This window comes from Aricia agestis, chromosome 6, assembly GCF_905147365.1.
Source record: "Aricia agestis chromosome 6, ilAriAges1.1, whole genome shotgun sequence".
NCBI classification, from domain to species: domain Eukaryota; kingdom Metazoa; phylum Arthropoda; class Insecta; order Lepidoptera; family Lycaenidae; genus Aricia; species Aricia agestis.
This window is the reverse complement of record NC_056411.1, coordinates 11120929-11134439: the sequence shown is the minus strand read 5'-3', so window position 1 is coordinate 11134439 and position 13511 is coordinate 11120929. Positions and strand designations below refer to the sequence as shown.

At 33.1% G+C, this 13511-nt stretch overlaps 1 protein-coding gene across 1 annotated transcript in view; it reads right to left on the bottom strand.

Moving 5' to 3' along the window:
* Positions 1–6621: 6621 nt before the first annotated feature.
* LOC121728387 (fatty acid synthase-like) overlaps positions 6622–13511 on the bottom strand; it is a 39060-nt gene continuing 32170 nt past the window's right edge. The window contains exons 20-36 of the mRNA XM_042116562.1: positions 13113–13367; positions 12938–13037; positions 12444–12593; positions 12241–12353; positions 11986–12136; positions 11731–11902; positions 11545–11657; positions 10956–11120; positions 10203–10375; positions 9782–9931; positions 9344–9541; positions 9013–9121; positions 8777–8930; positions 8510–8666; positions 8278–8422; positions 7754–8033; positions 6622–7231 (exon numbers count right to left, since the gene is read on the bottom strand). Coding sequence (XP_041972496.1) covers positions 6666–7231; positions 7754–8033; positions 8278–8422; positions 8510–8666; positions 8777–8930; positions 9013–9121; positions 9344–9541; positions 9782–9931; positions 10203–10375; positions 10956–11120; positions 11545–11657; positions 11731–11902; positions 11986–12136; positions 12241–12353; positions 12444–12593; positions 12938–13037; positions 13113–13367 — 3151 coding nt within the window. The 3' untranslated portion in view covers positions 6622–6665. The remainder of the gene's footprint in view (positions 7232–7753; positions 8034–8277; positions 8423–8509; positions 8667–8776; positions 8931–9012; positions 9122–9343; positions 9542–9781; positions 9932–10202; positions 10376–10955; positions 11121–11544; positions 11658–11730; positions 11903–11985; positions 12137–12240; positions 12354–12443; positions 12594–12937; positions 13038–13112; positions 13368–13511) is intronic.

The window sequence follows — 13511 nt, the reverse complement described above, 5'->3', positions numbered from 1 at the left end:
TATATTCTTGTGCAAAGCTTACAGAACCACAAGCACCGAAGCCTTGCCCGTGCTAGCCGGAGTTTTACCCGTTGACCTTGAGATTCAGCGTCGTGCGACAATGTACTATCATAATAAAAACATTGACAACCCGTTTTTTTTAAGCGCTCGGGATAAAATTAAAATAGCAAGATTGTTTGAACCTTTAGAAAACTCTTTGCAAAGCCTAATCTCCGAATGGCAGACGCGATGGGACTGTTCCACCAAAGGGCGACATCTTTATAATTTTTTCCCTAATATTCGTGAACGGCTATCCAAACATTGGATGGATATTGATCACTGCGTTTCTCAATTCCTGACCGGTCATGGAAATTTTAAGGCCAAACTCTACGGATTTAATCTAGTAGCATCACCCATGTGCGAGTGCTCGACTGAAGGCAACATGTTTGAACAAACAGCTCATCATGTTCTCTGGGAGTGCAGTCTCTGGCAGGACGAAATAACTACAATGCTAAACAACCTACTCTGTACATCTGGTGTCGCATACTACGGTGATCTCGTGGACAGCGCTAGGAACTTCCGTGCCTTCAAGCGTTTTTGTCACAATTACTACTGGCAACAGTCTAACACAATAAATTAATTTAGCTCTAGCGTAGTAGTCACTATTATTATTAACGTTTATTCCCGTGGTGCTTCCCCCTTCCAGTTCTTTGACTTTCGGTCACTGCAACCTTGTGCTGTCTCCCGCTTTATATGGGGAGGGAATCTGGAATTCTTCCTACTCCTCCTATTTTCTTCTGATTAATTTCGTTGCGGGTCCCAAGACAGCTTTAGCATGTCCCTCGGGCTCCCTGAGATCATATCAAAGGGTTTTCGTGGTTGGATACCGCTGTCAATCCTGGCGACACAGGAGATACAGTGGTGGGAATGTGTGGTGGGCCAAAGCCCGTTTTAAAAAAAAGACTAATAGGAGCTAAGAAATGCTAATGAATTGCTTTCGAATATAAAAACTATATAATGTGACTCTATAAATAATAGCAAAAAAACTGAGATATGTCACTTTTCTGTCGGCCCTGGGTTTTTTTTCTATGGGACGTGACCATTCTCCTTTGTCTTATATCTCAGATAATTTAGAAGATAACGATTTGCTTATGAAGTAAGTACTTATACGTGAGATTAGTATGAGAGCCAGAGAAAAAAAAAGTAAAAGGATGAGAAAAAATATATTAACCTTTTAATCCCCAAGCGGCCGGATCCGGCCGCCACAGATTATACTGCAGCCATTCCGTCTACACCCAAGCGGCCGGATGTGGCCGCGCTCTTTCGTTCGATTGAATTACGTATTTCGTTGACTTAGAGACTACTTTTGTATGAAGAAGTTTGATTAGTTATGATCTACGATAAATTTGCCACATTCTGCATGCAAAATATTATACAATCTGTGGTCGACGAATATTTGTCAGTCATTTGAAAATCGTGAATTTTTCGTGTGTGTTCTGCCATGTTGTGTTGTTTGTTTGATATTATTGATGGATTTAACGAATGTAAGTAGTAAAATAGTTTAATTTATTAATTATAATTTATAAATAGTTTTAGATAATCATTTGAAAGAAATACTTACATCGTAATAACTTCTAGTTTACACGAGAAAATTTGGTTGTTATTTATGTGATTTGAACGCGATTTGTTTAATATTTTTGTAAATAATTGACGTTAAAAGCGTATATTATCGTGTACAAAACGATTTAGATCCTAGTAATAGTATATAATAGTATCGTTTTAGTAAAATAATCAAGATAAAAATTACCTATTTATAACGGCTTTTTGCCGGCCGCGGCCATTTTGAACTTTATTTGTATTGCACTAAGGACGAAGTTTGCTTGTGTATAATACCAAAACCGGTTTTTATTACTCTTATCTCTTATCTGTTTATTGATAACAAGTTAAGCTATTTCAAAGAATTGTTTACATAAACAGTTTGTATAGCTCTGTGTTATTGAGATTATAATAATGTATTAATATATTTGTTGCGAAATAGTTAGAAACATAGATTTCAAAGTTTACAGTGATGAGACAAATATCACATCTGACTAAATACTATATTATGATGGCTTGATAGATAGAAAATTTAATATATATTATAATATTTTTCACTCAAACATAAAATATGGATTAGATGTAATGTTATTACATTATTTGTACAAAGAGGGTAGGCCGGGTGCCATTTTTTTTTGCAAACCACGTACCCTACATTTTTGCAAAGATTTTGGCACTTACTGAAGGGTTAAATTAATAGCCCATTTGTCAATAAAACATACTATACTTTTTTTTTTTTTTTTATGAAATAAGGGGGTAAACGAGCAAACGGGTCACCTGATGGAAAGCACCTTCCGTCGCCCATGGACACTCCCAGCATCAGAAGAGCTGCAGGTGCGTTGCCGACCTTTTAAGAGGGAATAGGGTAATAGCGGAGGGTAGGGATGGGAAGGGAATAGGGGAGGGTAGGGAAGGGAATAGGGTAGGGGATTGGGCCTCCGGTAAACTCACTCACTCGGCGAAACACAGCGCAAGCGCTGTTTCACGCCGGTTTTCTGTGAGAACGTGGTATTTCTCCGGTCGAGCCGGCCCATTCGTGCCTGTCTGTCTGTCTGTCTGTTACATCTTCACGCTCGAACCGTTGAACCGATTTTGCTGAAATTTGGCATGGAGATACTTTGAGTCCCGAGAAAGGACATAGGATTGTTTTTATCCCGGAAAAATGTACGGTTCCTGCTCGATAAACGAATTATGGCGCAACGGAGTTTCGGGTGTCATCTAGTAAAATATAAGTACATTAAAGGATCGGACAGCGGTGTTGGGACACTTTATATCATTTATAAACATCATTATTACATGAAGGTTTCCAATATTTTATTCGTCATCAAGTCCACGAGCTGATAATTTTCGTAATTTGAAAAGTACTTAATTAATATAATGTAAAGTTGTGTGTTTTTAAGATTTAGGGTCAATTCAGACCGCAACGTGACACGTAGATCCATTTCTTTGACAGTCTTCAATTGCATGAGGCGTCACGAAAGTCAATACATACTGAATTGACAGATTTCGTGAGCATGAGACGTCTTGCAAATATGTCAAAACCATACTTTAGAAATGCATCTGCGCGTCGCGTTGCAGTCAGAATTGACCCTTACGCGTGTTGCCTACGAAATCCTCGTTCCTCCCCTAGGAAATAAGCCTAGAGGTGATGGGAGATCTGTGATGTATTTACATCTCGTACCTCTTATTACATGTCCTTTTAAGTAGGTGTGCTCAGCGTCATACGTTGATATGACATCTTTCGATGCAGATGCTGTAATCCAGTTGCCTGCCGCCGGTAATGGTAAACTCCTACGTACAAAATTGATATTATTGTAATTTTTATTTTATTTTCTTTGGGTGACTTACAGCTAACAATATTATAATATTATGCATAAAGATAGAAAAGAAAAAGCCACTTAGCCTCCACAGAAAACAATAACTTTGGAATATTAGGTGTAAGATAAGATCTTACACCTAATATAAATTATCTTCACAGATGCTAGAAGTGCTCTGCAACATTTAGCTCGGTGCACCTCGAGTTTTCGAGGAGTACCGATAGCTTATAAAATTTTAAATACTTTGCAAAAGTTGGTGGAGTCTGGGGTAACTGTTCACCTTCAGTGGATACCGTCTCATGTCGGGTTAGAGGGAAATGAGATAGCAGACAGGCTGGCAAACGAAGCCATTGTTGACGGCATACCTTATGATACGAGTATAGTTCCTTTTTATTCTGATGTTTTACCTGAGTTGAAAGTTAAAGTTCACAAGCTTTGGTTAGATTTCTTTGATGATATGTCGTCAAATAAGGGCGTCTGGTATAGAACTTTACGGTCTAAGCAGTTTTTATATCCTTGGTTTAGCTATAGTAAATTAAGCAGAAATATTTTGGTTCTGGCATTTAGGATACGATCTGGACACATTCCATTGAATAGGTTTGCGTTTTAAATGGAGAAGAATGAATCTTCAAACTGTGCTGTATGTGGGACTATTGAAGACGTTTATCATATTTTAGTGGAATGTGTTCGGAACGCATCATTTAGAAATAGCTTATCTAATAAGTTTATGTTTAATAGCGTAGGGGGCGTTAATATTGTACTCTCGGAACCTTTGTCTAGTGATGCTATATGTTTGTACAAGTTAGTTAAGTTTGGTTTAGATGTAAGAAATTGTTAAATTGTAATTTTGTGGCCTTACGAGGACGACATGGTCGCCTCTGTTTGTGAACCAAGTCCTTAATAAAGATTAAAAAAAAAAAAAAGATAAGACTTATTAACAAATAACAAAGTGGTGACAGACTAATTAATATTATTGTTTTTTTTTCTTGCTTAATTATTGTTCATTTGACCACAATTATATTATGTCCTTATCTATATAATACAAAGTACAAACAATAGTAACACATGAAAAAAGAGAAACAAATACCTAATAACTAATAACATTTGCATCTTTTTATGTCTGGGTGTTTGCCTAGAAAGGCGGTGTTAATAGAAGCTAGGCTACTTGTGAAAAGGTCGATTGTAGACCTTAGTATAGGTATTAGATATTAATTATTATGTATGTTGTATTCGGAGCGTGCGAAGTGGGTGGAGGGGGTAAAGAAAGCGATCGACGCGCTTGTCGCGGCCAAAATATGTAACAAAACGGGCGCAGTTAGTAGTCAAACAAATTTGTCAATCTTGTTTTGAAATTTTTAGAAATTGGTCTTAATTGTTTTTGTATCGGAGACTGCAAAAATAACAGCAGATATAGGTAGTCAGTAGATATATATCACAGCAGTACAGTAGTAGTAGTCACATATCTATGATTTTTACTATTTAAGTTTAGTTAAAATTACGTTCATTCATATTGTATGTAAGTATTGTTTATGTATGTTTATTATAATTATGTTACTTATTTAAGTATGTATGTTAATAAATTATGAATTTAGTTATAGGATTTAAGTGTTAGTATTATGTCTTAAAATTGTACTAGTTTAAATGTTGTGTCTTTAGTGTACATTGCCCTGTTTTCACACCATTTTATATCCACTACTGTTTATGGTTTGCTGGAAGAGATCTCTTAAAGAGATAAATAAGTACGCCAATGTTATATTGTCACTTTTATATTTATAAAAGTGACCGCGTGAAATAAATAAATAAATAGTTTCGGAGAAAAGTGGCTGTGACATACGGACGGACAGACAGACATACATGTCATGTCTTAATTTTGTACATAAAGAGAATAAATAAAATAAATAAATATAATGTTTTTCCTAAATCGACTAGGAAATTAGATCACATATAAATGGATAGCTGCTGTAAAAATGACAAAGTAAGTGATTCGATATAACCTAAAATTGCATTATCAATCAAATACATTTTATTTAAGTTGCATTTTATAGGATATTAATTGAGTACCTAACTATTGTTGATGGATCACCATGGTCTCCAAAACCCGACGACATAACTTGCAGTGATAGTTTCATAGAATATTTCATTTAAATCCAAAGTATCAGGTGGAAGAAACAGTGACTCACAAATGACGATAAACCTACTACATCTGGTTTATCTGATCTTATAGAAGCTGGAGATAGAGTTTTGAATGAAAAAGGTTTTTCAATTAAGCAAATTTTAAATGAAAGGGGTAAAAAAGTTAAAATTATTATGCCCCCATTTTGATCAAAACAAAACGAGTAAGTACTCTCAAGAAGAAACCGAAAGGACTTATTATATTGCTTGAGTAAGAATCCTTGAAAGTGTAATGCAAAGACTCAGAAACATGAACAATGTTTGCAGTGGTTTAGTAAATTTATAGACTCCAATCTTCTTCAAGAGTATTTATGTTGAAAAAATAAATAAAATAATATCTTTAAAAACGTTCCTTTTTATTTTTTTCAGGTAAAAAGTATTACACGTATTTTTGTTACTGTTGTGAAACATTTAAATATTAAAGCAGCAATATGTTTGCACTTGCCACTCAGGTTATAAACGTAGCAGCATTGTACTCCAGCAACAACCCGAGCAATATTATCTATCTGTAAGAATGTATAAAAGTGTTTAGACTTGCTTTATATACATTTTTTGTCACGTTTTTTGGTTGATTCAGTACTTACGTTTGAACTTTGTTTAAACTTGTTTTATAGCGTGCTAAAGTCACCGATGTTTGGCGAATTATATTGGCTCATATTATATAACTATTGCCATTAGTTCTTAGCTCTTCTACATCCCTTACATGTCCTGCTAAGAACAATTTATTGCCTTTTAAATTGGGCCTTGAAACTTATTGAGTATTTTACACTCTCAAAACACACAACAAAAGTCGTTTTTAACTAAATCTAACCCAAATACCATTAATTATTGTTCTAAATATATTTTATTTGCTATAATCTTTACAAAATAAACAAAGTCTTGTTGTTTTTTTTTTGACACATGCCCCTAAAACTTCGTTTGAAATATGTCGTTCACGTTCCGAATAATGTACCTACAAAAGTTGTTAAGGTAAATGAGAACTATAGATACTTCTACATTATTTATTCAAACCTCCATTAAACATAACAAAAAATCTTTATTATAATATGCATATAAACTTTAACCCACACATTATGAAATTATAATAAGTAACTGAATAAATTAGGATGTCATCAACCCATCGGCATTCAGGACGTAAGTTTGACATATGTTTCTATTCTTGAATTTTTCTAAGACACCACTGTCCAGGTGTTGGTTTATTATAGAAGTACACATCAAATCATGTAGAGCAGAAGACAGTGGTGCCTCGAGTTGATAACAAATTATTTTTTTATCTGAAAAATGTTGCAAAGACGAGTCTACACTACTAAAAGATTTTGGGCGAAGAAATATTATTTTAGAGCTTATCTTTTTGAACTCAGGTTTACAATTCAATAAAGATGACAATTTCGTATAAATGTAATCGATCCACTTCCTTGTATACTGAATAGAATGTGGGTACTTTCCGAGTATTGTATCCGTAAACGTATTAATTTTTTCCTTCCAACTCATATTTTTATCCAATTGATCAAATATGCTAGGGTATTTATGAGTAATAAGCAAATACGCATGTTTCAGAACTGCTATTTGTAGATATTCTGTAGTTTTAAAAGTCTTCAAATTATTTTTAAAGTTATCAATAACTTCAGACGGGGATCCGCCGATACAAAATACTGTTCCAGTTAAACCTGCAACATAAAAATAAAATAATGGGTAAAACTTGACACGAACATCGAACAGTCAAAAGCAGTGTGTACGTGTGGTGAACTTCGTAACGAAATACAATATCAAATCTATAATAATAATAATCAATTCAAGCGATGATCAAATATTTGCAAATTAAGTGTTATGAGCTACGACATAATAATATTATGTATAATATGACTAGGTAAAAGCCGAGCTTTGTGAGGGTTCTTTAAGGTAGTTTTTTTTTTATATATTTTAATAGTAGCCAAATCCTAACTGATCGATAATAATAACACATCTACAAATAAATAAAAATTACTATGTTAAAGCACAAATCAATGGGCGTGATAGTTTTTCCGTAAAGTGTACCACAAAAGTGCTCAGATTGTGGGATATACTAGGGGTCGCTTCGCTCACTCTGATAATAACATTAAAATAATATGACAGCAAAGTTGAAGTTCTTTTGTTTTTAAAACTTAATAATTAAAGAAAAATAACATTTTAACATCATTAAATTTCTTTACCTCTTTTTTCTAGTATAGATGCCATTTCCAACGCAACCATAACTCCACTTTCATAGCCAGCCAAATAGAAATTGTCCTTCAGCGCAGCTTTCTTGGACAGAGTGTCAATATATCTATTTGCTTGCTCAGATACAGTTTCATTGGGATGATCTAATCCAGGCTGTAATGTTAGTGCTGGAAGCTTCAGTCTTTCACACAATTTGGTAAAAGCAGAAAAATGTCCTTCCACGCCTGGGATAATACATAAAAATGCTTCTTCCTTGTTTATATAATTTTCATACTGGAATAAAATGTAATGTTCAAGGTTCGTTCATTGTTTAGATCATTACAATTTGATTAAACTAATTATAGCTAATAAATTAGAATTTATTTATTAGGTACTTTGAAAATGAAACTCGTTCATATAAAACTATTTAATAATTTATTGGTATATAATAATTTAATAGCAATAAAATACTATGATAATGGAAAAATAATAAATAATTATAGTTAAATCTTAAATCGAAAAAATTAACACAACATACCAAATTAGTCGACCTTAATGTTGTCATAAACACTACATCCGAAGTATATAATAACTCATCGGTGTACAGTTTAGGAAAATAGGCATCAACACCTTGGCTTTCAGTAAAGTCAAACTCGATACAATTTCTTTCGAGTTCGTATATTCTGAAATAGATAAAAATAGTATAATGAATACAGAATACTCCCGGAAGATGATGCAAAGTAATCATATCGACACAAAACGGTACTTACGATTGCAAGGAAAGTTCTTGTATGTCTTCTATGTTTAAGCGGACATCATATACGTCTCCTAGGAATCCCTGTATAGCTAATAGATTTGAGTTGTTAAGGTTTAAATTACTCAAAACAAAATCCTTTGCATTCTCTGGTACGTCTTGTAGTTTTAGACCTGAGAAAATAATACAAAATAGTTTTAATAAATGTAACTATGATAATTTGCCTATGATTACCTTACCTATGATAGCCTATTGTTGTAGTTTTACAAGTATTGTATTTCACCTGCAACCTGAAGTATTTGTTCCAGCAATGTTTTTCCTTTACTGTTATTTGGTTGAGCCAATACCTTCTCTTTTGAAGAGGATAATGCTTTTTCTATAATTTCAATAGCATTATTGATCGATATCATATCCCGGCTAAGGTTTTCTTTGTAGACCTGTTAAAAAATCACATAAATTTTTATATGTAAGAAATTATAGTCTGTAATTAATTTTATACGATGGGTATATACCACTCACCAATTTTATTTCAGGCAACTTAATTTGTGATACTGATTTATTACTTCCAATTATTGATTTGTAAAGTGGCTCCAGCTCTTCATTTACACAACTAACAAATGTAGTATGTCTGAAAAGACTAAGATTCTCAGATGTTCCGATAATATTTTAATGTAACTTATATTTACCTAATTGATACATTTTAATAACAAAATATTATAAAGAAATTAATAGATAGATGGCGGACCTATATCATTTGGCTGGATTATGTCAAATGTGATGATCTGGCTCTGTTCAACATAATTCGGCCCGCTTAAGAATTAATTGTTTACAAATTATTTTAATTACTTACTTTATTTTTGAATTAGAAAGTGCAGCTGAAAGACTATTCACAACACATTTCATATCTACTGCTCTTTCATTCGAAGTTATTATAAACAAATTTTCGAGACCACCGTTTTTCTCACACTCTTGAATAACAAAAGAGGAATTGATATTCTTTAAAGAAGCTTTTGTGACTTTTACTTCCACAAGATCATCACTCCAAATCCTAAAATAATATAATGCCTGTTTTATCACAACGAATTCCACTAACTTTTTTGTAACATGAATTTTCTTGCCTTTTTCATTTAAAATATGATATTATATATATTATTCTACATCTAGCAAATAATTACTATTGTGAAATTCACGACATTATAAACCGTCGTCTATAATATCTTAACATTTTTATAGTTATTACAGTACAGTAGTAGAGATATATATTATCTCACCATTACTGGTTACTTACGTTGTATGAACATCAATACATTTAGATATATTGCTTAAAAGGAAAGCTAATTTCTTAGCACCCCTCTTCATTAATCTTTCAGCTAGTTTAATAGCAACTATTTCATCATCAGATATAATCAATTGCCACGATGAACTTGAACATTTGACTCTGAAATTTGAATGTCATTAATTCATTATAATGCCATTCATTTAGCATAGTTAAATAAAAATATTTTCTTTAAAGATATAAAAATATTGATCGATTTTTTTAAGATTATGTACTATCAGAGAAGTTGATTCCTATGCAAATCGGGGACCTAAGTAGTTTGGTTGCGTTACGTCAAACCCAGCTGACAGATCACAATTAACATTGAATCGACATATTCGAACAAATAACGTTGGTCTGTCAATTGCATAGGAATCAACTTCCCCGATGGTACCTTGTCTGTATAGAGGCCTTGATTTGTTGTAAGTCGAGTAGAATTCTGCCACGGTTGCAACCGGCAGCCTGCAATCGGCAGGCATGCGCCGCCTTCTCGGCTGCGAGCGTAACGCGCGGTAACGGTCTCACATAGCCACGCCTTATACCTTCGACCATCAGGCTTCTTATGTACTGAAATTAAATATTTAATTAAAATCAATATCGCCGTTAAGGTGAGGATAAACCTCAATTTGTTATTCCGTGACTCCCGGTTTACCTAGTTCCAATATAATAACGAAGTGTTAAAAAATATGAGATATAAAGCACAATATTTAAAATACCTTAAACCATAAACATTTTAATAAAACGTAATACTATGGCTGTAATTAAAATACAAACTCACCTCCGATAAAAATCTATTTCATCGAAATATAAGTATCAACTAGGATAATTATACATTTTATCTGAATAAATTGTTAGTAAATCTTTATTAAAATCTCCTTAACCGAACAATTTTGTTTCTTAATGTTTATTTCCAAAGATATTTAAAAAAAAACATGTAAAATAGAGAAGATCCGAGTAACTACAGTTTTATGCTAAGCTAAAATGAATCTTATTGCGATGCGTATGCGCTTGGTTTTTGGTTGTCTGCAAGGTTATCGTTTTGGATTGAGATTAATCCCCGCCTTAACACTCTCGTTCTATCACTTTTCGTCATTTGGTACCCAAATGGTACTAACGATTTGGTAAAAATCATTAATTTAAGACTTACTAGTGCCTCTTCTTTATACTTTGGCTGGAAGAGAGAAGATATATCGATTGGAATATATGCCCTTTGCCTTGTTAAATTATTCATGCCATAATTGAAGTCTTCATGATCGTGAATAACTGCTGTATCAACCAATTTTCCGTTAAATCCAAGACACTTAAGGTGGAACTGTAAAAATATTTTTTTTCAAGTATGTATTAGGTTTAGAATTCTAAGTAGATATTTTAACATACTTTTGAACACAGTTACCAGATGGACCTTGATCACCTTAATCTCTTAGGATTTAAGACTTAAGTAATTCTATAAGATTGGTTATTTAAAGACCATCTACTCTTTGAGGGTCTAGTGTCTGCACTCCCGCCACAAAGTCAATTTCTTTGCGATGAAAGTTTTGGCCGCATTGTAGCGTCGGAGTTTTGACCAGCAGGTGTAGCTTACCGAAGTTTCAGAGGGGGCCGGGTTCCCCAACATAACACGCATAAAAAAGTACGTGATATTGTGCTTAAGTAGCATGAGACTTGTCTAAATAATTATTATACATATAGTGGGATTAAATTATCTGCTTCTTACAGCCGTATGTATTGTTACTTACATTTTTGAGTTGCCCTTTGGAATGAGACACAATAAGTTGGCAACCATTTCCTTGAGTAGCATGAAGAATAAAATCTAGAAAACTGAGATCACTTGAATGTCCGATGTGATCATCTGAAACGAATTTGAAATTGTAACAACAAAAATATATTTTTTTTATTATTATTTACACAAGCTATTTATTTACCTTGAAGTTGAGGAAACATTTTTTTCAGAAATTGTTTTTTAGATTTACTGCTTACTGTTGTAAATACTTCACAACCATGAGCCAAAGCTATACTTATTAGAGCAAGACCTAAGGCCCCAGCTCCACCTTGAATAAGAATTGGAAAATTTCCGGCAATTTTTGCCTTGACGAACTAAAGACAAACAAATTTTATAATATTAGTAGTATATAAAATAATCGCAAAGTTATTAAATCAACTATGAAAACGAATAGTACCAGAATATAAAATGCCAATGAGTAAGATAATGGAACTGTTGCTGCATCTTCCAATGTCCAATGCGAAGGAACTGGTAAAAGAAACTCAGGATCAACCTTAATTGGCGATGCTATAGATTCCCTTTGTACAATTCCCATTACTCTGGTACCACTGTATAATAAAACAGTAGTATTTAGAAAACAATATCCAATTTTAACGTTTAGATCAAAAATAATATTAAAGTCTTCAATCGGCAATGTCCTGCAATTTATTACCTCTTTGCGGTTCCGCTGAAGTCAATGACGCTTTTATTTTGATCATTGTTTTCGATAAATTGCGTTCCCATAAGCTTGTTAACGTAGACCACGTTGACTCCAGAATAGGCTACCTTAAAATAATTATTTCCAACGTAATTAGAAGTTATATTATGCTTAAATATAACCTTAATAATTTTATGGAGATCAATTTTATTACGTACTTGAACATCAATTCCCAAGTTACTGTTTTCAATGGCGTGAACCCAACTAATTGAGTCAAGATCTCCAACTTGTCCAATTTTTAGCGTTACGCCGGAATCACGGTTAATTGTTTCTTCTAATGGCAAGTTATAATCTCCCTCACGTGCTTTCTAAATATAAAGTACACATAAACAAAAATAGTAATACGTATAATATGTATTCGTATTAAATGATGCTTAAATAGTTCAAAACAAAATTATTTTGCTAAGTTAGGTCATTGAAATACAAATGTTTGGATGGATTTGTATTTGTTGATGTCCTATTTTACTTACCTAAGCTAACCTCTTTGTAACCATTACAAAGAGGGTGCAACATTCAAATACAAATACGTCCAAACATTTGAATAGTTTTGTATTTATCATTCATATCATAATACAATTTGTATCATAAATACAAATCCATCCAAATGTTTAGATGGATTTGTATTTGCTGATGTATTTACTATATTACTTACATTATTATTTCTGGTTGCAGGAGTTTTAAGAATAATGCTATCCTCATTTAGAGAAGGTAAATCAATGAATTTTGGGTTTTCTATTACGACTCCACCGCAACTATAACAAAAAAATTTAATATAAAAAAAAATTAATTGTTAAACCTATCAATTAGAATAAATAATTTACACTTACACTGTTATATCTAATAAATTTAATATTTTTGCATTATGGAAAATTCTACCATCGTTTGTAATTGCACTACTACGTTGTTTATTAACATCAATACTCATCTTTCTAATAAAATTTAACTTAGATACAGTATGATGTTTTCTTTTCAAAATATTCAATTGTATAATTCCATCCAGGAAAGCAATCCAATTATCCTTCCATTCAATTTTTGCTTCGGTCAAAGATTCATTAACACTGTATATGCTGCAGAATTCGTTCCTGAAAGGCGAAGGTGGTACTGTTTAGTTTTTTTTTTTATATATTTGTGTCTACCTGGCACAGCGGATAGCAATTGCCATCCAACGTGGCAATGCTATCAGCTTGCTAGGCATTCTGCCAGATGTGGACGACTTGGGGAAGTTT